Below are 23941 nucleotides of genomic sequence, written 5' to 3'. Positions count from 1 at the left end.
TTGTGAACGTGTGTCCACACTTTAGTGATCTGTGTGGTGTTTTCCCAACAGTAATGTAATTGAGAGCTGAGTTGTTGACTAGGAAGTTGGCCCATTATTTCTGGCTGTTTTCATGCATCCAGCCTTCAAGTTCAGATCATTTTTGCTGCTGTTTCTCGGCAATGTTTGCATGTACTTGTGTATGCAATATGCGTGTGATTTCATGCATGACTGCAGACAACATCCTGGTCCTCAACACCACCAAAACAAAGGAAGTCCCCATGGACTTGAGGAGGACCGGGAGAGTCATACAGGCCCCACTCCCTGTCAGTGGAGAAGAGATAGAGAGGGTGGAATCACTTTACTGAGGATCTGACACAGACACTAAACACCTCCACCCTGGAGAAAACAGCCCAGCAGAGGATGTTCTTCCTGAGGAAGCTTAAACAGGCTGGTCTGCTCCACAACTGCTCAGAAGAACCAGAGAGAGCGTCCTCTGCCAGGTGGTGTTGTCTTCCACTGGGCTGGTTCGTAAAAAAATGTACTGAAGGAATATAATTGCAATAAATGACTTATTTATTGTTGAGAGAGAGAGAGAGAGAGAGAGAGAGAGAGAGAGAGAGAGAGAGAGAGAGAGAGAGAGAGAGAGAGAATAAAGATAATGATAATCATAATTGCCATAATCATAAATCCTCCATTCTTGTTAATGTTTAATGTCGTTCAGCTCTGACACACCTTGAACCTTGAGCTCAGCCACTCCCCCCTCTCCCCCCTCTCCACCATGGACTGTGTCTCCACCCACTCCTCCAACAGCCTGATAAAGTTTGCGGACGACACTCCAGCGGCAGGTCTTATCAGGGACTCAGTCATGGCTGTTCTTTCTAAAGTCTCTGAGCCTCCAGAGTGGAGTTCAGGTATCGCTGTCGTCCCCAGACCAGCCAGAAAGCCTCCCAGGACATGTGTAGATCTCAGCTCTCTGAACACAGCAGTGAAAAGGGAACTCCATGTTCTCCTTGTGGATCAAACACTGGCTGTGACTGTGGAACCAGAGAACAGGAGCAGGTTTCATCAGACCACTTCAAACAGTTTGTAAAACAGGATCAGTTCAGTCACATCATGAGCAGCTCCAGGTATCTCCGGCCCAGCAGGAAGTCCATCAATCATTGACTTGTTGAGGAGTGCTGCCATACAGATCACGTTGCCTGGCCTTAGTTCAGATGGACTGTGACGTTCTGAGGGCGTGTCAGAGCTGAACCACATGGACTTGGACTCTTGGACTGGGAGTTGTCAGGGTGAGACGGCGTCCTCACATCAAGCAGAGACAGACAGAAGGACTGAGGAGGGACGGAGAGCAGCTTCTTCTCTCCAAAAGTGTCTGAAGAAGACGTGAAGAGAGTTGATCAGGTGAGAATCTCTGTCAGCTACAACAAAGCTTTCACAACGCTGTGTTGGACTGGATCTGACTGTGTGGCTGCTGGCTGTGTGTCTGTGTGTCTGTCCAGCCTACATTATGGACACCTGTTGTTCTAGTGGAGACACACATCAGGAACAGCCTTCAGATGTGTGTGTTTCTCTGCACTGTCACTGTGGAGGTCCTGAAGAGGGACATCCATTAATTTGGGAGAGACCACATGTTCATTCAAAGAGTGCTTTGTGGTTTGCTCCAACCTCACTGACAAGTATTTCAGTTTTAGAAAAGCGTGTCTTTCTTTTTTTTTATCTCTTTACCATAATGACAAAATTGTTTTCGAAATTGTCATAAATAAATAAATAAATAAATAAATATGTGTGTATATATGTGTATAGTCCTTCTGAAGTTGCTGGTTACAGCTGGTTACAACAACAAAGCACAGCAGACTGTAACTGATAGAATGCACTGTAATCATTTTCATTTTGACAGTGTCTTGTGGGATTTACCTCATTATGCAGGAATGTTGCTTCTGTTGATATGCTTGTTTATTTATTTATTTATTTGATAGGGACAGTGCACATTAATAAACATCTGCATTGCCAAAACAAAACAGGCGTAAATATGCCGGATTATAGCCACAAGGCTGTGAATGTCCTCTCAGCATCGTGGTCACAGAGGAAGGGCAGGGACTTAAAACGGGGGTCCAGAGCTGCTGCAGTGTGGAAGAGATCATCCAGGCCTGTGTGGCGTTTCTCCAAGTCATTCTTGAACGCCTGCTTCGTCTCTCTGATTAACACAGAGTCTTCATCTGATGGTTCAAAGTTCTTTTCAAGCTTTGCCTTTACAGGTGGAATCATTGACATTGTGGGCCGCTTGTCTTCAGATATGCTGGTGGTCACAAGTTTGACCGGTGCCATCAGCTTCACAATGTTTTCAAAGTCACAGAAGTCGAAGCTCAGAAGCTGAGATTTATGGTGTGTGCAAAGCACACGAGGTGAGGGGTTATCTCTGTTTCCACTCCGGTTAACACCATATTTGTGACATTGTACGTCACCAGGGCTGGATCTTGATCAAGAAGGTTCCAATCAACACATGCCTGTTTCAGCAGAGCACCAATGTTTTTTCCCCATGTGGGATCCTTTAAATGCCCTTGTTTGTAAGACATGCACATGAAATTTCCAATCTGGAGCGATGTAGTGGACTGTGATCGTTGTGGAACAGGACATCTAGGCATCGGTTGTGACGGCAACTCGCTCAGCTTGTGGCAATTGTTTTTCAACCTGGTTCTTCGCTTGAGCATACAACGCTGGCACCTGTACCTGGGCTCCAACAAGTTGCCCGTAAAAGTTATCCGCTGCGTAGTAGCTGCATTAGCAGCATGCTCCTGCTGCTTGTGGTGGGGCTTGAGAAGTTCATCAAACTCGTCTCTGTGTTTTCCTGTTGCATGCTGGTCAAGATTTGTTTTGCTGCCGGTGTACTTCAGAGTTGCTCTACAAAGTTTACAAATGGGGTGGCTTTTGTCGAGTTTGCCGTCCTTGTAAAATCCAAAAAAAAAACGTCCCAAACTTTAGATTTCTGTTTTCCTGATGTGTTGAAAATTAATGGATTCATGGAAGACTTGCATCGACTGATGAGGCTGATACCGATGCAGCCACATCTCTGTCTTGTCAAAACGGATATCCGGTTGTATCGGTTTACCTTTCACAACTTCCATATATTTGGATATTAAGGGTGTGTGTGACGTCAATGTAAAACCCGTCCAACTCAATAGAAAGCAGCCCAAATCTCCATCTATGTAGAAAAATGCATGGTAAAAATTTTAAATCCTTACTTGCATGATAAAAAAAGCATGTCACAATATAAAACCATTTCATTAACTCACAGTACGTGTTCAGAAAAAGCCTGATTGGGCAGAAAAACACCCAATCTGGCAACACAGAGCCACTCGGGGTCATAGAGCTATTCCATTGCTCTTTAGCATTTTTTAATGCCATTTTGGTGTTGTTTGACTTTCCCACAACGACTGAGTACAAGGCTGTTCATTCATCCAATGCGTATAATGATCAGATTGCGTTTTTTTCTTATTTATTCTGCCAGAAGAATTTAAAAAAGAATGTTATGGCAAAATCACAACAGATTTCATTTTGAAATCAGCTTTATTTTAGAACAGTATCTACTTTCCTTAAGACACCGGACTGTCCTCTGTTTAGCTTGATCCGGTAGGGCTGTGGCCTGCAGAAAATAGGATCCTTGCAAAATGTTTTGGTGAACCGACAGGCTCCTCAACAGCGCTGGAACTGGACCCCAGGCGCATGGCGGCTGGTTTAAGCCACATTTGTTTCAATGACTAATGATTAGTTGCAGTCACCAGAACAGACAAGCACCATATCCAGTGTGAGCCCAGCCTGATCCTGAAAGTCCGCTGACATGGTGATTTAGAACAAGTTGAATATATAAACACTGATTTCTTACTGATGTTTCGCACATTTACACTTTTTTTGAACACATTTGATTGATTTTACCACAAACAAAATAACCAAACCAAACAAACCCCACCACCACAACCCATCAGACAGTATGTTTGTCACGGCGCGGGAAAGAAGGACCCAAGCGCAGGCAGCCAGGTGGATCAAAAACTCCTTTTATTCCAAAGACTCAGGAACACAGGAACTCAGGAACGCAGGAACTAGTTGACCTGAGCTGATGCAGGCAAGGACACACCAACAGAACACGCGGACAGACCCACAAAGACCCGACAAGGACAAGTGAAGGAACGCCGGCTTAAATAGGGGGAAAAATAGGCGCGACACATGAGGGTGATAATGAAGCAGGTGACCAGACAGGAGAACATGAGAAACAAACGAACAGGTGAGACAGGGCATTCAAAAATGGGCAAAACCGGTCCCATCTGACTGCAGAGATACAGGGTATGACAATGTTGTCCATTTACACAAAAAAATGCAAAATTTGGTCCAATTAACCCGAACAGCAATGATTACAAAATGACTAATGATAAAACTAAGCTCAGTAAAATAAAATTAAAAAATTAACGCGTTCTACTTTGTCTGCAGTCCACGACATGTTATCAAAAAATAAACAACAACCAGTCATCAAAAGCCAATTATACTCCTTGTCCCACGTGTTACAGGGGGAGAATGTATTCCATTCAAAAACAGTCTGCCCCTCAGGAGCAGATACCTCAGATCTGCAGGGATATAATTTAGGAAAGGTGTCCAAATACCTTTTGCTGCAGCTTGTAATCTGTCATGACCAAGGATATTAAGGATCTCCCTGTACCAAAAGGTGATATTTGGTGGGAGTGCCTTGACACATTTACATATCTTTGATGAATACAGATTGTTTTGGACTTATGCACATTCTAAATTTCATTCATAAGACAGAATTTAAAATGTTTTTTTTTAAAGCCCCTGGGATTCTACTCTGATACCTGCCCTCTGGTTCCTTGGGCTGCATTTGGTGTTGTCCAGAATATAGCAACATGATTTAATCACTTGAAGTTTTAGACTGAAAAAATTGTTGTTGCCAATAGAATAGTGATGGGCAAATGGCATGAGCCACTGTCTTTATTTTCTTCAGCCACGAGATGGCACTTTTGGTTTTAGAATTGAGGCCGAAGGACTGACAATGAAGTATGCTTTCAAACATTTCTAAAGGAGATCACACTAGATCTAATGGCTTCATAAAATATAGACAGTGGTTCATGAGGCCTCATCTGCCCATCAATAGGACGGAATACTAACCTGGCACAACAGAATGATTGAGATGGAGCTCATGAGGATTCTTGTTTCTTGTTTTTCAGAGTGAAACATCTCACCTGAACCAAGGCATGTCAGCGCCTCACCGTGATATTTCCAGGGACTCTGAACACAGACTGAAACCGAAGTGAGATAATCAAACTCTTCACGAATTCAAAGATGAGCTCACATCCAGAAGTCCTCCTGAAAATTCTAGAAGATTTGAGAGGTGATGACTTTGAAAAGTTCAAGTGGTTTTTGTGGCAAAATGGAGTCCTTGAGGGATTCAAACCAATCCCAGTGAGTAAACTGGAGAAATTGGACAGAAAACACACAGTGGATGAGATGCGCCATACCTACAGTAATCATGCTCTCAAAGTCACTAAAATGGTTTTGAAGAAAATGAATATGAAGGGTATATGGGAGAAAAACTCCAAAAACATCTCAGAACCTGGAGGTAAGTTCTGGAAACTTTAAACTTGATGTTGTTATATAACATTTACTCAATGCAAAACAACATAGATAAATCATTACAGGCACAACTGCAATCATAGCAAACTGTCTTCTTCTTTTGCAGTGATTGCTCTTTTCATTGTTCTCCTATTAGTTTTATTTAACAAAATGACCTGACAGTCTCTCTCTCTCTCACACACACACACACACACACACACACACACACACACACACACACACAATAAAACAGAGATCTTTGTAGTTAAAGGGGACATATTATGTTATTTTTCAGTCATGTCATGTAGGTCTCAGAAGCCTAAAAACATAATATTTAAGTTTGTTCGCCCAAAATCATCCTTTGTTTGGAGTTTCAGCGGTCTTAAAGGTTGCTCTGATGAGCCCTCAGAACAGGTTGTTTCTGAGCCTGCTTTCTGGTATGCACTTGAACGCATCTGTCCACACCCACTCTCTCTCTCTCTCTCTCTCTCTCTCTCTTTCACACACACACACACACACACACAGGGCGGAGGCACAGTGTGTGTGTGTGTGTGTGTGTGTGTGGGGGGGGGGGGGGGGGGGGGGGGGGGGGGTCGGTGGAGTTAAATTCGCTTATTTCAAGCTAAGCGGACCAAACTCAAACTCAACCGTTTCAGCAGGCATTTTCACAAAATGTGGTGTAGCAAACCAGGGACTACACAGACAGTTTTCAAATTTTAACATCATAATGAGGCTGTGGCAACACATACTATGATAAGAAACTCTTCACACAGTGAAAAAAGCATAATATGTCCCCTTTAATGTTGATTTTTTTTTTCCAAATTTCTTAATGACGTGTTGCACATAGTCTGAAATTCAGTCAAATGTGCTGAAGTGACAACAATCAAGTGAAACACATTATTCATGTCTCTGCATTTTGTAATATCTAAAGGATCAACTATTTTGAGTTGATTGTCTGTAATGATACAAAAAGAAATGCCAAAGCTGTGACCTTCAAGTTTCGGGTGATGTCTATTAATATCTACAGGTAGTATGAGAGAGTTTGTTAAAGTAGACAATTAAATTGATATTGTTTTTGTTGTCTCTTATCAACCCCCCCCCCCCCCCCCCCCCTCCCCCCCCGCCCACAAAACAAACGCATAAAATATAGGGACAGATGAACCTCAGAAGGGGTGTCAGGAGAAACTCAAATTCAACCTGAAGAGGAGGTTCCAGCATGTGTTTGAGGGGGTCGCTGAGGCAGGAAAGCCGACCCTCCTGAACCAGATCTACACAGAGCTCCACATCACAGAGGGAGGGACTGCAGAGGTCAATCAGGAACACGAGGTCAGACAGATTGAAGCAGCATCCAGGACAGCAGACAGAGCAGAAACAAGCATTAGACCAGGAGACATCTTCAAAGCCTCACCTGGAAGATCTCAACCAATCAGAACAGTGCTGACAAAGGGAGTGGCTGGCATTGGGAAAACAGTCCTGACACAGAAGTTCACTCTGGACTGGGCTGAAGACAAAGAAAACCAGGATGTCAACTTCATATTTCCATTCACCTTCAGAGAGCTGAATGTAGTGAAGGAGGAGAAGTTCAGCTTGGTGGGACTTGTTCATCACTTCTTCAGTGAAACCAAAGAAGCAGGAATCTGCAGCTTTGAAGAATTCCAGGTGGTCTTCATCTTTGATGGTCTGGATGAGTGTCGACTCCCACTGAATTTCCGTCGCACTGATTTCCTGACTGACATTAGAAAGCCCACCTCAGTGGATGTTCTGTTGACAAACCTCATTAGGGGGAAATTGCTTCCCTCTGCTCGCCTCTGGATCACCACACGACCTGCAGCAGCCAATCAGATCCCTGCTGACTGTGTGGACAGGGTGACAGAGGTCCGAGGGTTCACTGACCCCCAGAAGGAGGAGTACTTCAGGAGGAGGTTCAGAGAGGAGGAGCAGGCCAGCAGGATCATCTCCCACATCAAGACCTCCCGAAGCCTCCACATCATGTGCCACATCCCGGTCTTCTGCTGGATCACTGCTACAGTTCTGGAGGAGGAGTTGAAGAGCAGAGAGGGAGGAGAGCTGCCCAAGACCCTGACTGAGATGTACATCCGCCACCTGGTGGTCCAGGCAAAAATTAACACTGTCAAGTATGATGAAGAACCTGACGCAGATGAAACATGGAGTCCAGAGAGCAGGGAGACGATAGAGTCTCTGGGAAAACTGGCTTTTGATCAACTGCAGAAAGGAAACCTGATCTTCTATTCAGCTGACCTGACAGAGTGTGGCATCAATGTAAAAGCGGCCTCAGTGTACTCAGGAATCTTCACAAAGATTTTTATAAAGGAGAAAGGCATCCACAATGTTGTGTTCTGCTTCATCCATCTGAGCCTTCAGGAGTTTCTGGCTGCTCTTCATGTCCATCAGACCTTCATCAACTCAGGAATCAACCTGCTGAAAAAACAAGAGCAAACATCCTGGTGGTCAAACCTGTTGAAGCAGACACCTAAACTCCACCATCTCCATCAGACAGCTGTGGACGAGGCCTTGAAGAGTCCAAATGGACACCTGGACTTGTTCCTCCGCTTCCTCCTAGGTCTTTCACTGGAGATCAATCACAATCTCCTTCGAGATCTGCTGACAAAGACAGGAAGTAGCTCAGAGTCCAATCAGGAAACAGTCCAGTACATCAAGAAGAAGCTGAGTGAGAGTCTGTCTGCAGAGAGAAGCATCAATCTGTTCCACTGTCTGAATGAACTGAATGATGGTTCTCTGGTGGAGCAGATCCAACAGTCCCTGAGATCAAGAAGTCTATCCACAGATAGACTGTCTCCTGCTCAGTGGTCAGCTCTGGTCTTCATCTTACTGTCATCAGAAGAAGATCTGAAGGAGTTTGACCTGAAGAAATACTCTGCTTCAGAGGAGGCTCTTCTGAGGCTACTGCCAGTGGTCAAAGCCTCCAACAAAGCTCTGTACGTACTTCAGGAACAAATATCAAGAACTGAGTCCATGACAATCATTGATGTGATTTTCACTGTTGGTTCTTCTTCAGGTTGAGCAGCTGTGGTCTGTCAGAGAGAAGCTGTGGAGCTCTGTCCTCAGTTCTCAGCTCTCAGTCCTCCAGTCTGACACATCTGGACCTGAATAACAACGACCTGCAGGATTCAGGAGTGATGATTCTGTCTCTTGGACTGGAGAGTCCTCACTGTAAACTGGAAGCTCTCAGGTCAGGATCCAGCTGCTGCTTGATCATGTGGAGGATCTTCCTTCTTCCTTCTTGACTTGATGCAGTCATGTTTGTGTCTCCAGTCTGTCAGGGTGTCTGGTCTCAGAGGAAGGCTGTGCTTCTCTGGTCTCAGCTGTGAGATCCAAGTCCTCCCATCTGAGAGAACTGGACCTGAGCTACAACCATCCAGGAGACTCAGGAGTGAAGTTGCTTTCTGCTGTAGTGGAGGATCCTCACTGCTCACTGGAGACTCTCAGGTATGGACACACAACAGGAGCTCATCATGGAGGCTGAGATGTTCTTCAGAATGTCTCCAGTTCGTGATAAGACAGTATTTATCTGGGGGAGGCTTTAAAAATCTCACGTGAGAACAATCTGAGACTCAAATTACTGAGCTGACTCCTGACATGTTTGCCTCCTTTTTCACTGAAAACGTGGCTGCAGTCAGCAACCAAATCTCTGAACCTGACCAGTCCAGCCAAAAAAGTTGTGTTTGTGGTGAGGAGATGTACTTTAAAAAAGCGGAGAATTGACAAACCTCCTACTGTTACACTAAAGCCCCTTTCACACTAGCCAAAAAAACACGTTTAAACCTGTTAATAATCAGCTCCTCGTGGCAGTGTGAAAGGGTTTAATTGGCATTTAGACCCGGGTCATTCAACCCTGCAATCGACCCAGATCTTTAGCGGGTCAGCTTTCTACCGGCTTTTTGTGGGAGGGATGCATCCGGGGACTTGCGTGATGACGTCGACGCTGCGTGGCTACTTTAGCATGTTCGTTTCTGGACACCGCGTGAGATATCTTCGTCAAGATGACCCAGCATTGGCAAGATATCAAGACCAGAGGGCTTCTCTTGATGCGTGGGTAAGAGAAGATTTGTCTACAGGTAACAGGGACTGTGTTCAGGTGCATTGTTTACTTTCGTTGTGCTCCGTTGCGCTGATGATGTCATCAACGTGGGACACCATCAGCGGGGGAAAACGCAGCGACGCGGCTCGCCAGCAGGTGGCTAGACACGGGTAGGCAGTGGGAAAGGAGTCTAAAAGGCGATTGTTAGCGAGTCAAAAACATGGGTCGACCCGCTAGATGCAGTGGGAAAGGGGTACATGGGTCCAAAAACGTAGAAAGGTCGACCCTGAGAAAGACTGACTGCATGAATGAAATAGGATGATCCGCTTGAAAGAGTGTGGTCAGTATTTTTCTCCCTAAGTCTCTCCCTCCACAGTGGGCTTGTATGATGATCTTCATGAAGAAATATTGGACTTGTTCTTCTCACTCAGTCACAGTTCCACAGATGGTGGACTCAGAACACTTTAAAGTCAGAGTAAAGCAGAAATAATGTGTTATGAGTTTGTCATACTGCATAAATATGTGTCACTAACCACTGAGCCAAATTTGAATGATTAAAAAAATTGCTAAGTAAATAAAATAAGGTCTCAAAATCATGGAAAAACAAGCACTTCTCTCTACTGTGAAATGCTGGGGGCATGTCAGCTAGAAGCGCTGGAACCATGCCCACACGCAGGAGGGGAGCCACCTCCAGCTGGGTCCATCTCATGAGGCTGTTTGCGCTAGCTTCCATGGAAGCTAACGCTAACAAGTTAGCGCTAACAGCCTCATCAGACGGACCCAGCCCTACCAATTTGAGCCATCAGAGCCAGAAACTGACTCTGAGTCAGATGCTGAGAGTGCTCAGCCTCGTTCCTCACAGTCTCCATCAGAATGGTCATTTATTTGTTTTAATTAAACAGTGGGATTCCCCCGGTCTGCACCAGTTCTAAGCCAGCTGCTAGGCGCCAGCTGAGTCGACCCGCTGGGGCCCCGCCCGCACAAATGGGCGGGGGAGTCGCGGGTCCGCAGCTGGGGAGATCTGTGGGAAGGGCCCGGCGCGCGTCCAGAGTCGCCACCGCCGAACGCCGACCCGACCCCCTCCGATACCGACCCGCCTTCCGCGGCGGACACCGCGCCACGGAGGAACCCCTGCGACCCCCGGGGAGAAGGCCTCCCGGACCCAGCCACGCCTCGCGGCGCGGTGGCGGGCCCGGGGTGAGCCGACCCCTGCCGGGGACGAGGGCAACCCGCGAGGCGGGCCACGCGGGTTTATTTAGCTAATGGCATCGTTACCCTGCACACTGTGGCAGCCAGGAAAGATGCACGAGCGACGTGGAGGTGACATGCCTGGTTAGCTGACTGGTTGACTGGTTAGCTAGCTGCAAACTGTCGTACGAGATGCTATCCAAGACTCGAAAGCTAGCGGGAAAACCACCGATGCTAATGCGCTAGATGTATTTATATCGCTCATGATCCGGGGGGCGGGTTTATGCCAATGAGGGCCGCGTTACATAACGCGGCCCTGATTTCTGACCCACCCATTAAATCCTGAACACAGGAGCGCTGAAAAAAGTCTGTGAAGTCTACCTCCAAAATTAAATCATTAATGTAGGAATGGCTTTTATATGTTGTAAAGAAACACATTTATGACCTATTTAAGGTGTTTAGAAGAAAATGGCTGATTTTGCTTTACTCAGACTTTAAGCCTCTTTCTATGTCCCCAGAGACAAACTGAGGAGCTCTGCTTCAGCAGCAGTTAGGACTCATGTTGGAGACAAAACACTTCTGACTATCGTTCTTCCTGCAGGGTGGACCATGGTGGACAGCAGATGCTCAAGCCTGGTCTGAGGAAGTGTAAGTTGGACTCATCACTGTCCGTTTGTCTTTCTGTCAAAGCTTTGGATTCATTCAAACATTACTGACAAGAGAAGCCTGACAAAAAGTGTCCTCATCAAACTTTCTCTCCATCAACAACATGACAGGAAGTCCACAAACAACAAATCCATCACGTGTGTCACATCAGGACTGAACTCTTTTTCTCTCCATCAGATTTCTCTCAACTTCAACTGGATGAAAACTCAATGAGCAGAAAGCTCAAACTGTCCAACAACAACAGGAAGGTGACATGCATGGATGAAGAGCAGCCGTATCCTGATCATCCAGACAGATTCGATTACTGGACTCAGCTGCTTTGTCGAAATGATCTGAGTGGTCGATGTTACTGGGAGGTCGAGTGGAGCGGAGAAGTGTATGTGTCAGTGAGTTACAGAGGAATCAGAAGGAAAGGAGACAGTGGGGTGTGTTGGTTTGGAAGGAATCATCAGTCCTGGAGTCTGGAGTGCTCTCATAAAGGCTACTCTGTCTGGCACAATAAGATAAGAACAGATGTGTCCTCCTCCTCCTCCTCCTCTGGTAGAGTAGCAGTGTATGTGGACTGTCCTGCTGGCTCTCTGTCCTTCTTCAGAGTCTCCTCTGACTCTCTGATCCACCTCTGCACCTTCAACACCACATTCACTGAAACTTTGTATGCTGGTTTTGGATTTGGTTTCATACTGCCTGGTTCTTCAGTGAGTCTGTGTTCTATAATGGTCACCGTTTCTGACAGCAGGGGGAAGTAGGGGCCTTTGACAAGGTGGTAGGAGTTTTCCAAAAAGTAACTCAACTACAGATCAAATTTCTTCGTCGTCTCATCTTCTGTTTGTGGCTGTTTCATTGTTGCCGTGTTTCTTGAAATGTCTAATCATGAAGTAAAAAAGGCAAACCATAGACAAATCAATGACACTTTCTCACTTTTCATAATTGTGTTGAATTACATTCATATTCATATTGGTTGGTGGAGAAGTCACCTTACAGGAGGTTGTTGGTTTGATTCTCTTTCTCCCCGTCCATATGCCGAAGTGTCTTTGGGCAAGACACTGAACCTCTCACTGCTTCTACGGTACGGATTGAGTGCATTGCATAGGGGACGCCTCCACTGGTGTGTGAATAGGTGAATGTGATAATCCGTTGTAAAAATGCTTTGGGCACCATTCAAGCAGCGTAAAAAGCGTTACATAAGTGTAGTCTATTTACCATTTATATCAACAAGGAGAAAGCGTCTGTAAACATGAAATAATACTCTTATGACCCAGGTCACATGTGGAAAGCTGCAACCTCCTCAGGTGCTTTCTTTCCTCATGACTGTGTGCGTGGGTGGGTGTGTGAGAGATAGTTGTCAATTAAACAACTGGCTGGGTGATGCAGACCAGGTGTGGGAGTGCTGCTGGAGCTGCAGGAGGACATCTGATTGGCTGAACAGGGAAACCATTCTGCCTTCTCTCTCTGCTTACAATGCCAGCAATATCAGTGCCAGTGTTTGTGTGCAGGCTCCCTGTGAATGTCAGTGGCCGCGTGTGAGCATTATAGGGTTGTGGAACCAACAGGGTAATTTAGCATTTTTTTGTTAATCTGTTACTCACAGTAAAGAGAGTGTTGTAACAGAAAGATGGTCTCTTTTTCCACCCTGTCAATCAATTTTCTCCTTTTTTTTTCAGTTCGAGTTTAGATCAGGAGTTGTCTTTTCGTTCCTTTTTCTTTTACTAAGTGAGGCTGAGAGCCCTTTGTATGATTTTGGTTTCTTGGGTGTTTGACCCTGGAATTTTTGTGAAGACATAAACTTTTGTTAAATTTCAAACTTGTGCGTGCTGGCCTTCTTGGTAGTGGTGTGAGAGGGGCCCAACTCATGGTGTGTTCCAGAACACCCACACTGGGTACAGAACATCAATTGGGGGCTCGTCCATGTTTTTGATTTTTTGTCCTTTCGAGGTTCATTTGTGGTCGCCGGGTAAGGCAAGTCCTTTTCAGCTTGTGGGCTCTACATTTGTGTTTAGTAAGTTCCTTTTGCTTTTGTTCAAGTTAGAAGATTTCACCATAGAGCCAGCGGTGGAAAAAGTAGATAAATATAAGAAGAGTCATTAAATTTTGAATACTGATTTTTTTTAAAGTGTTTGTGCCACTGAGCACAAAGAAAGAGGAGTTAAAGGGGCTCGTGTGTGCAGCTGCATGTTGTTGAAAATATGGTTTTCCTATCTACATTGCATTTAATTCTCCACTTTAATTTCTAGTTTTAGCATTAATCATCATTGTTATCAGCTTGTTGTCTTATCTGAACCCAAGTGATGGAGAATACTTCGAGAATCGCCTTGCAAGGCACTTTTCTTTATTCTTCCCTTTCTCAGGATTCTTAAATAAACCACTTTCGACACTCGTTGATTCTTCAGAAATTCTTCATTTAAAGAACTATAGAATTTCCACAACAATTTTGGAGGTTCCACAGAGATTCCAGGTCCCACACCCAAGGGGAGTCCAACCACCGTGACCACTACTCCTGCCCTCTCTGCCATATTGAACCGAGGAGTGGTCTGTATGACAATCCCAACACATCAACGCCTGAAGGCGTCACTTCCTGGACGAATGATGCAACTAAAACAGAACGAACATACATGGAAAGTCAAGTGAATATTTGTTATGCATCTTTGATATCCTTGACATCAAAAGAAAGTAAAAAAAAGAAAAAAAGAAATGCACACAAGTTCACAAGTGAGCTGCAAAAACTCTGACATATTAACTAGTCAATCATGAATTACAGTAACTGGTAAACTCGTGCAACAACTGTATGCTACATGTTAACTACTGATGGTGAAAATGCTTACCAGCCTGTTTTGATAAAGGTTCATACTGTCTTCGATTGACTTAAAAGCTGAAAGTTCTTTTGAAAGACAGAAGAGGTGAGTAAAGTTACCTCGACTAGTTTCGGTCACATCCGGTGACCTTCCTGAGGAGGCACGTCGCGTGATGGGAGGTGACATGTCAAATAAGCTGCTAGCTCTTCTTCTGATGTTTTCCAGACAGTAGGGGGAAATTACCAGCCTGCTCAGCAGTTAACTTGTTCAAGCATTGTTTTAGCCATATTAGTGAAATAGATGGACCCATTGATTGTATGACAGTACAAAAGTCACGAAACCTGCTGGAACGAAGTTTTACAGGAGCCTATAAACTTTCAGAGTCAATTAACTAGTCAGTTTTATCATTATGATAAACATGCAACTGGAAAAAAACAATTATATGTAAATAGTTGTTTTTTGTATTAGTTTGAAGCGGTGATTAACTAACCGGTTGACATTTGCAGCATGGATGGCGGCGCCCATGTTGGCCATCTTAACTCCAGGAAGGTCCTCTTGAGAAGTTCAGACCGAAACGGCTGACAGACAGCGAGAATATCTCTTGTCTTCAACCAAGAAGGCGCCTCTGATGGCTGCCTCGGTACTGAGCTCCTCAGCACTTTGTCTCATTTTCTGTTTTTTTACTGTGTTATGCGAGCCATCTCTGGTCACCTTCACCAGAGATGAGGTCATGAGCATTGGTAGATCCACTCACGGGACTTTTTCTCCAGTTTTCACCGACCCGGAGAGTTTTGCAGAGATCCTGGTCGGAGAGGCTGGAGCTTTCTATGGAGCTTACTGGAGACGCAGACGGGGAAAGCGGGCGGGCGCGCTTGTAAAGCCGAGAAGGTGGGGACTTCGGACCCCGCTCCCGTCTATACACCTGGCAAACGTCTGCTCTCCGGTGAACAAGATGGACGAGCTACTGCGGCTTCAACCCAGGAACTTCGACTTTAGCAGATCAGCCGCCCTGTGCTTCACTGAAACCTGGCTCAGTCAGCACATCCCGGACAGCTTGCTACAGCTGCCAGGATTCCAGCTTCTCCATGCGGATCGCAATGCGGCGCTCTCGGGGAAAACGAAGGGAGGCGGGATCTACTTCTACGTGAACTAAGGTTGGTGTAATGATGTCACAGTGCTGTCTAAATCATGCAGTCCCCTTCTGAAGTCACTTTTCATAACTGCAACCCGTTCTATTCTCTGCGGGAGTTCTCCTCGTTTATTCTGATCGGAATTTATATCTCACCTCAGGTGTGTGTCACAGAGGCTCAACAACAGCTGACCGAACAGATAACTGAGGCTGAGAAAAAAACATCCAGACTCCCTCTTTATTATCCTGGGGGAATTTAACAGCAAAGCTCACCCAGGAGCTTCCAAAATACAGACAACACATTACGTGTCCCACCAGAGACACAAACACACTAGATCACTGCTACACTGTCCTGAAAGACGCATACCGCGCCGTCCCCGGGGCAGCTGTAGGACTCTCTGATCGCTGTCTGCTTCATCTCATCCCGACCTACAAGCAGAAACTTAAAACCTCTAAGCCTGTGGTAAGGACTTTGAAGAGGTGGACTGAGGAGTCGAAGCTGGAGCTACAAGCCTGCTTTGACTGCACGGATTGGAGAGTTTTTGAAGATGCAACAACTGATCTCCACGAACTGACAGACACTGTGACATCATACATCAGCTTTTGTGAAGACGTGTGTGCAGAACAAGACCACTCGCTCATTCTGCAACAGCAAACCCTGGTTCACCTCCAACCTCAGAAGGCTGCGTCAAACCAAGGAGGAGGCCTACAGAAGTGAGGACAAGGATCTGTACAAGCAGGCCAGAAACAGGCTGACAAAAGAGATCACGTATGCGAGGGTTCTGTTTGTGGACTTCAGCTCTGCATTCAGCACCGTCATCCTGGATATACTCACCCAGAAACTGTCCCAGCTCTCTGTGCCCACTCCCACCTGCCAGTGGACCACCAGCTTCCTGACTGACAGGAGGCAGCGGGTGAGGCTGGGGAACATCACATCGAGAACCCGGTTCATCAGTACTGGCACCCCCCAGGGCTGTGTCCTCTCCCCACTGCTCCTCTCCCTCTACACCAACAACTGCACCTCAGGGGACCCCACTGTGAAACCCCTGAAGTACGCAGATGACACCACCATCATTGGTCTGATCCGTGATGGTGATGAGTGCACATACAGACAGGAGGTGGAACCGCTGGTCCGATGGTGCAGCGAGAACCACCTGGAGCTAAACCCTCTGAAGACTGTGGAGATGACAGTGGATTTCCGGAGAACCCCCACAACACTTGCCCCTCTCGCCATCCTCAATAATACAGTGGCTAAGGTGGACACCTTCAGGTTCCTGGGTTCTACAATCTCCCTGGACCTGAAGTGGACTCCCCACATTGACTCTGTGAGGAAAAAGGCTCAGCAGAGGTTATACTTCCAGTGACAGCTCAGGAAGTATAAGTTGCCCCAGGAGCTGCTGATCATTTTTTACACGGCCATCATCCAGCCTGTCCTCTGCACCTCCATCACTGTCTGGTTTGGTTCGGCCACCAAACAGGACAGGCACAGGCTACAAAGAATAATAAGGTCAGCAGAGAGAACACTTGGGGCCAGCCTGCCCTCCATCCAGGAACTGTATCACTCCAGGGCCAGGAAGAGGTCTGGTGACATGTCTGCCGACCCTTCACACCCTGCTCAAACCCTCTTCAAACTCCTGCCGTCTGGCAGGCGTTACAGAACTCTGCAGGCCAGAACCACCAGACACAGGAATAGTTTCTTCCCCCAGGCCGTGACCCTGATGAACTCTAAATGACTCGGAGTCTCAGGAAGTAAATGCACTACACCTCCTCCATAACCTGCCACTTGCACCTTTTAGCCATATAAATGTAACATATTCTCGAGTTTCTAGGTTTTTTTTTATCAGTTTTTTTTTGTAAATATTTGTTTATTCTTATTGTTAATGTTATGCCTCTCTCCTTTGGGTATTCATTTTCTCAGGAGTAACCTTAATTTAATTTGATTTAATTTGACTTTTGTGTCTCTTATTTGTTCTGTGTATTTATTAGTGTTGTGACAGATAAACCGATACGACCGGATATCCAGTTTGACAAGAGAGCGATGCGGCTGCGTCGGTATCAGCCTCATCAATCAATACAAATCTTCCATGAATCCTTGGATGAATTGATTGGTGCAGACATAAGTCGGATATCACGAGACTGGCAGTCGGTTAACAGTGTGTGTCTTTAAAACAACGCGAGAGCCGCCTCTGCTTGCATACAGTGGCTCAGCAGCCCCGTTAGGGGGAGCTAGTGAGCTGGACAGAGTGTCAGCCTGCAGCAGTGTGAGAAGAAGACTGAGCAGTGTGGCTGGTGTTTGTTTTTCTAAGCTTCATTTCAAACAGTGAATCGAAAATATCTGCCTGTAAGTACTGGAATATACTTAGTTGATGTTCAGGATAGAGGTGAAATTGATACTTGTGAGTTTGTCCATTTGTTTTGAAGTTTCAACGCAGATGCTAATTCCGTTACCATGGCAATGGCGTTTCCATTAATAGTTGGCGTTGAACTAGCGGCTTTGATTTTAGATACTGACTTGTTTAGTTTTTAGACAGTGACGTATGCTGTGATACATCTTGTGCTTATGTTCACCTATATTTATATCTTGTTTGTTCCAGTTTTACAGCCTTCAGGAGAAAGTAATAAAAGCTCAGACCAGCTGAAATCTCCTGCTTTCTTTCTGAAGAACTGTTCTTTACATGCCACACTGAATCCAACATTCACGGAGGACTGAATTATTAATGTTCATGAAGTTGAATGGAACTTGAATTTGATGGTTATAAAGGTATTTACATCATTAATGTAGTTATTGAACTTTTGAGGTACTTAATTGTTGCTTATTTTGAGAAAGAGAATATATTTTTTTATTTAATACTACAGTAATATTTTTTTTAATCTCAAATCACATGAAATGTTATCTCTGTTGTGAGTTTTTGAGTTTAGAATAATTGTACAATAAAAACTTATTTTATGAGTAACCTTATTGTCTTCAACATATTTTTATTTTCTCAAAATTATATCTGAAAAATAGGGGTCGTCTTATAATCAGAGTCGTACTATATTCGGGCCAATACGGTACTTACCAGTGCCTTACAGCATCCGTTGGAATATATGTGGTCTTTTACAAATTTGAAAATACTTTAAAAAAAGGTTATTTTCATAGAATTCTTTACTTTACAAAATAAGATGTATGTATACATCAACAAATGTTAACTGTTGAGTTGTATGTAATCGGATCGAATCGTATCGTCCCTACACTGTATCGAATTGCATCGAATCGTTGTGGTTTTAAATATATCGTTTTTGAATCGGATCGTAACCTGTGTATCTAGATGTGTATTGAATCGTCTATCTTAAAGAAGTTTACAACCCCAGTATTTATCCTTTCGTTATTTATCTGTGTACCCTGCTGAGAGCGCGGCTAAACGGAGTCCAATTCCTAGTTTGTTGACAAACCTGGCCAATAAATCTTTTCTGATTTCTGATTCAGATTCTTAGAATTTATGTTATGCCCCTGGCCTCTGCGGCCAGATGGGGGCACTCGGGGCCTGATTTTGCCCATTTGGCATGTTCTCCTGTCTGGTCACCTGCCTGCTCGTGTTCTCCTGTCTAGTCACCTGGCTCGTTATTTCCCTGACGTTTTGCATCTGTTTTCCCTCCTATTTAAGTCTGCGTTCCTTCACTTGTCCATGTCAGTTCCTTGTGGGTTTGCGTGTTTCTGCTTCCCGTGCCTGCACCAACCCTGCCCTGAGATCCTTGTGTTTCTGCAAATAAAGGAGTTTTTGATCTACCTGTGCTGCCTGTGCACGGGTCCTTCTACCTGCACTGTGACAGTTCAAGAATCTTGTTGTAACTTCTATTCAGTGTCCATCTGAGAAATGTGTTTTGAATGTCACAACTGTGAGGTTATTTTATGTTTTCATGTGAAAAAGGACACATTTAGTGTGTTTTTTAACACCATGAAAGCTGCAATTCCCAAATTCTTCCACGAGGGAACGTATCTACCCACGTGAGCTCTCGTGGGATACAGTCAAGTGGGCCCAAATCCAAGTCAGCCCCGACCAACTTGGCCCCGGTTCCGGGATACAGTCAAGTCGGCACATAGTGAAGTCGGCACATAGACGAGCTGACTTCATGATAACACTAGCGATGGATGAAAAAATATAGCCGAAATGAGCAATTTTGCAGAGATTATGTCCAGCGCTGAAGCTCCCTTGCCGTGGCCCGCGCTAAATCGGTTGGATCTCAATAACTTCTGAAGGACTCCGAGCTGCACCATGTTTGTGTGAGTGAGTATATGAGCATGTACACACCAATAAATAAGGTCCAGGTGTCAAAAAACTGGAGTTGCCCTTTAATTCCCCTCTGAAAGTCTGGGATGTGGAAGAGCTGCCAGGAAATAAAATGTATTTAATCAAGTTAATTTAGCAGTGACCTTCACTGGGGTGCATTTGTAAATGAGGAGATGTGTTCATTTGAGTGGTCAAATTACACTCAGCTGCGTGAAACCCACTTTCTCTCCTCCCTCTTGCGACACCTGCAATGGAGGAGTGACTGCGCCGCTCTGCGCCCGTTCACAAATATTGCAAAATGTTCTGGACATGCCCCGTTGACTTGCTGCACTGACAGTCCATCGAGACCGCACTTAGACCAGGCGCAGTCTACGAAAATAGAGCCTGAAGTGTGTGTGTGTGTGTGTGTGTGTGTGTGTGTGTGTGTGTGTACGGGTTTTTCTATGCTTGTAGGGACCAAATGTCCCCACAAGGATAGGAAAACCTGGCACGATGTGCGTCGTGGGGACATTTTTTGGGTCCCCATGAGGGGAAACAGTGTTTTCTTGACCATGTTGTTGTTACTGAAAAAGTAAAAGTGCAAAAATATTTCTTTAGGACTACACATTGTTTTGGTGTGGGTTAGGGTCAGGTTTAGGGTTAGGGTTAGGAGTTAGACATGAATGGGAGTCAATGGAAGGTCCCTACAAGGATAGAAATAAAAACATGTGTGTGTGTGTGTGTGTGTGTGTGTGTGTGTGTGTGTGTGTGTGTGTGTGTGTGTGTGTGTGTGTGTGTGTGTGTGGTGTAAAGGGATTAGGTGATAAAGCCAACTCATAACTTGATTCCCTCCCTTGTTCACCCTAACAGATAAAGAAGACTAAAGAAACAGACGAGGCAGAGGCATCTACTACAAGCCAGGCCCAGCACAAGGGCCAGACCAACCCCCCCCACCGCCATCACAGAATTAAATGCAGGAGAACAGTGGACCAGTTCGGGCCAAAAACAAAAAATGCAGCTCTCATCAGACACCGCCGAACCTCACGTCTTTTCCTGGTATCCAACTACATTACCCACAATTCCCTCTCTTAAAGAGCCAGATGCCCAGGCCAGTAACATGAGGTTATATTTTGTTGTGGTTATTTTTCAAGAACAGGCCAGGTCGAGGCAGCTTGAATGAATATGCACTCATTGTACTGCACAGTGCAGGCCTCATTATTACTCATTTTAGTGAGTTCAAGGTCTTGTTGTTATTTCTTGTTGTTTGTCACCGAAAAATAAATGAAATGTTTTGTACTTTAACTATAAATCCGTCTGTATTGTCTGTGTTGTGAATTTGTGATTTATTTTGTGTTATTTTTTTCAAAGACTTAAGACATTAACTCTAAGACTAGAAGAGTAAAACTCATCCCAAAAGACTAAGACTAAAACATTAAGATTAGACCAAGACTAAAACATTTTTATATTTAGTCAACTCGACTAGATAAGACTAAAAACATGTCAGAAGACTAAGTTAGGGCTGGACGATTTGGCCAAAAATTTTATCACGATATAGTTCATAATTTCAGTTGATATGATACAATTCCGATATTGATACAAATAATACAAAAGCCTCAGAAAAACTGTTAAGAATCATGCACATAATGTACTCCCTGTAAAACTAGAAATTATCTATCCAGGAGGCTCCTCCAGTATAAAATTTTAGAAATAAAAACTACAATAAATTAAATGTTTACCTTTTATTTAAGAAATATGAAATCGCTGTCAAATAAACATAAGTTTCACCTTTTTTTAATATAAATAGCTTTAACTTTACACTTAAATACAGTTATGTTATTGTTATAGATTCAAACAAAGGTGCTTCAACCAGGAAGAAAAATAAAAGTGCTCAGAATTACTAAGGTTAAGTACAGAATTACTTAAGGTTGTCGTGATTATGTATGGAAGTAAATCTGTGCCATCTGATTTTGAATTTGAATTTTTAGACCTGAATTATTTTTGCATCGAAATCTGACTTTGAATTTTAGAAGCATTTGAATTTCCAGCACTGATTTCTTTTAACTGTGTAAAAAATTTCATTGCAAAAAAATTCAATGTCTAAAAAAATTCAGTGCAAAAAAATTCAATGTCTAAAAAAAATCAGTGCAAAAAATTCAATGTCTAAAAAAATTCAGTGCAAAAAAATTCAACGTCTCGAAAAATTCGGTGTAAAAAAATTTGACGTTTCAAATTCAGTGTCCGAAATTCGGAGTCAGAAATTCGCAGGCAACATCCGGGTAACGACGTCCCTACGGAAGCCCTAAAAGGACAAGATTGACCTTTTCTTTTTTGGCGAACCGGAAATCCCAGGCTTTCGCCAGACCGCTCCGCTGCCCCGGACCGCAGACAGAGCTGAGTTTGTGCTGTTAATGAGTTATTTTGTGGCTGTTGCCCTTTCCTGAATAACTTATATGATGCACGCAAATCAAAACTATCTGTCCAGAATCTGCACAGTGCAGTAGCCATATTTTGCCTCCTAATACACAGACCTGTGTGTTGCAATGAAATTTTTTACACAGTTAAAAGAAATCAGTGCTGGAAATTCAAATGCTTCTAAAATTCAAAGTCAGATTTCGATGCAAAAATAATTCAGGTCTAAAAATTCAAATTCAAAATCAGATGGCACAGATTTACTTCCATAATTATGGTGACACTGCAGCGAATCCCTGTACTGTTTTTTTTTTTTTTTTTTTTTTTTTTGTGGTATTTGTCTTCACTGTTGCAGCGTCTTGTAAATTGCAGACGGTCCCTTAACCCCGCAGCACTAGAATCTAAAGTATGGGCTAATGTTTACTACTTAACCTGAAGGGGCAGCATTGCGCTAAACAAGCATACAGCCTGCCGGAAATCATTAGAAGAAGAAGAAGAAGAAGAACCCTTGATAAACAGATACATTTAATGAAAATGAGCTTGTAGCATGTAGTCCACCTCACAACGATGGGATGGAGGCGCCCTTTGTATGTTACTGACGTTTTGTTGAAGAGTTATTGAGACCGAAAGTCCACACCTGTCAACATGCCGCTAACTTTAATAGACTGTTCAGTGAATGATATACCTCAGTGTTTCTCAAACTTTTTAAACCGAGTACCACCTCAGAAATAATTAGGCTTTCCAAGTACCACCATGATGACCAAAGTAAAAAAAAAAAAAAAAAAAAAAAAAAAAAACACCCACAGGAAGCAGGTATATTTCTATTAGTCTTGGTCTTTTTGTTTTTGTTTAATTCTGTCAGCAACAGTTAGCAAAGGCATAATACTAGAACTGTTACACACAAAGGGGCAACTCTCCCTCTCACTTACATCCTCACTCTCTCTCTCTCTCTCTCTCTCTCTCACACACACGCGTGTGCACTATTGCAGTGTCATTTGTTGCTAACGCTAGCAGATACCGGTGACGCTTCGGCTACGCTGCTTAATTAGCCGCCCGATAGCCTCGTGTTCGCTTCAGTGTCGTCAACTTCAGTGTCAGCAGGGCTGCTAGTTGTATTCTCATCCTGTTCTGCACTTCTTTTCCTAATAGCTCCTGTTTGGAGCCACATTTGTAGAGTTTTTGGACCTCTCGTTTCACCTCTGCACGCTCATGACGGTGAAGCTAAGCGAATTTAATCGTCGATGACTACTACGTGACTGAACGTGACCACGTCGCAGTCCAACACATTATATTAGAAGAGAAAAACCGAATGTGAATTACAGTGGATTTGTGTTTTAATTTTAAATTATTATGTATTTTGGTGGTATTATTTGTTTCTGAAAGTTCTGACTTTTAACTAATCTTCAAAGAATATATACATTTCTGTGATTCCCCCGCGTACCACTAGAGGGAGCTCACGTACCACCAGTGGTACGCGTACCACAGTTTGAGAATGGAGGATATACCTGTTTCATAGCCACGAATTAATATTTCGTGCGCACGATTTATTATTTCGTGGCCACAAATTAGCTTGTGGAAGCTCGTTCAGTCGCGTTTACATCACGAGTTCTCATTTTGGAGCTCAAACTTACCGCGGTGGAGCTTAGCTTGTAGCATGAGCTGAGGACGGCCAGCTGTGGTGTGCGTGCAGAGCACTGATCACTCTCTGCGGCGCTTTCTGCTCGGCTTGAATCAGCAGCGCCGTGAACAGCAGTTAATAATTGTGAAACGCATACTGTAATGCACTATATCGAAAATTTGTTTCAAATTCATATCGCCGTTATTGAATAAAAATATACCGCGATATATTTTGCTATCG

General features: G+C 44.2%; 3 protein-coding genes across 3 annotated transcripts in view; 1 reads left to right on the top strand and 2 right to left on the bottom strand.

Annotated features, from left to right (window-relative positions):
- LOC115382176 (NACHT, LRR and PYD domains-containing protein 3-like) overlaps positions 1–23941 on the bottom strand; it is a 1518151-nt gene that overhangs the window by 891762 nt on the left and 602448 nt on the right. The gene's annotated exons all lie outside the window — the stretch shown is intronic.
- LOC115382197 (NLR family CARD domain-containing protein 3-like) overlaps positions 1–23941 on the bottom strand; it is a gene marked incomplete at its 3' end in the record, with an annotated part of 1183065 nt that overhangs the window by 1030191 nt on the left and 128933 nt on the right.
- LOC115382181 (NACHT, LRR and PYD domains-containing protein 12-like) overlaps positions 1–23941 on the top strand; it is a 73230-nt gene that overhangs the window by 22464 nt on the left and 26825 nt on the right. The window contains exon 9 of the mRNA XM_030083868.1: positions 8890–9063. Within this exon, the coding sequence (XP_029939728.1) occupies positions 8890–9063 (174 nt within the window). The remainder of the gene's footprint in view (positions 1–8889; positions 9064–23941) is intronic.

This window comes from Salarias fasciatus, chromosome 23 (assembly GCF_902148845.1).
Source record: "Salarias fasciatus chromosome 23, fSalaFa1.1, whole genome shotgun sequence".
In the NCBI taxonomy this organism is placed as follows: Eukaryota; Metazoa; Chordata; class Actinopteri; order Blenniiformes; family Blenniidae; genus Salarias; species Salarias fasciatus.
This window is presented reverse-complemented; position numbering and strand designations above follow the sequence as displayed.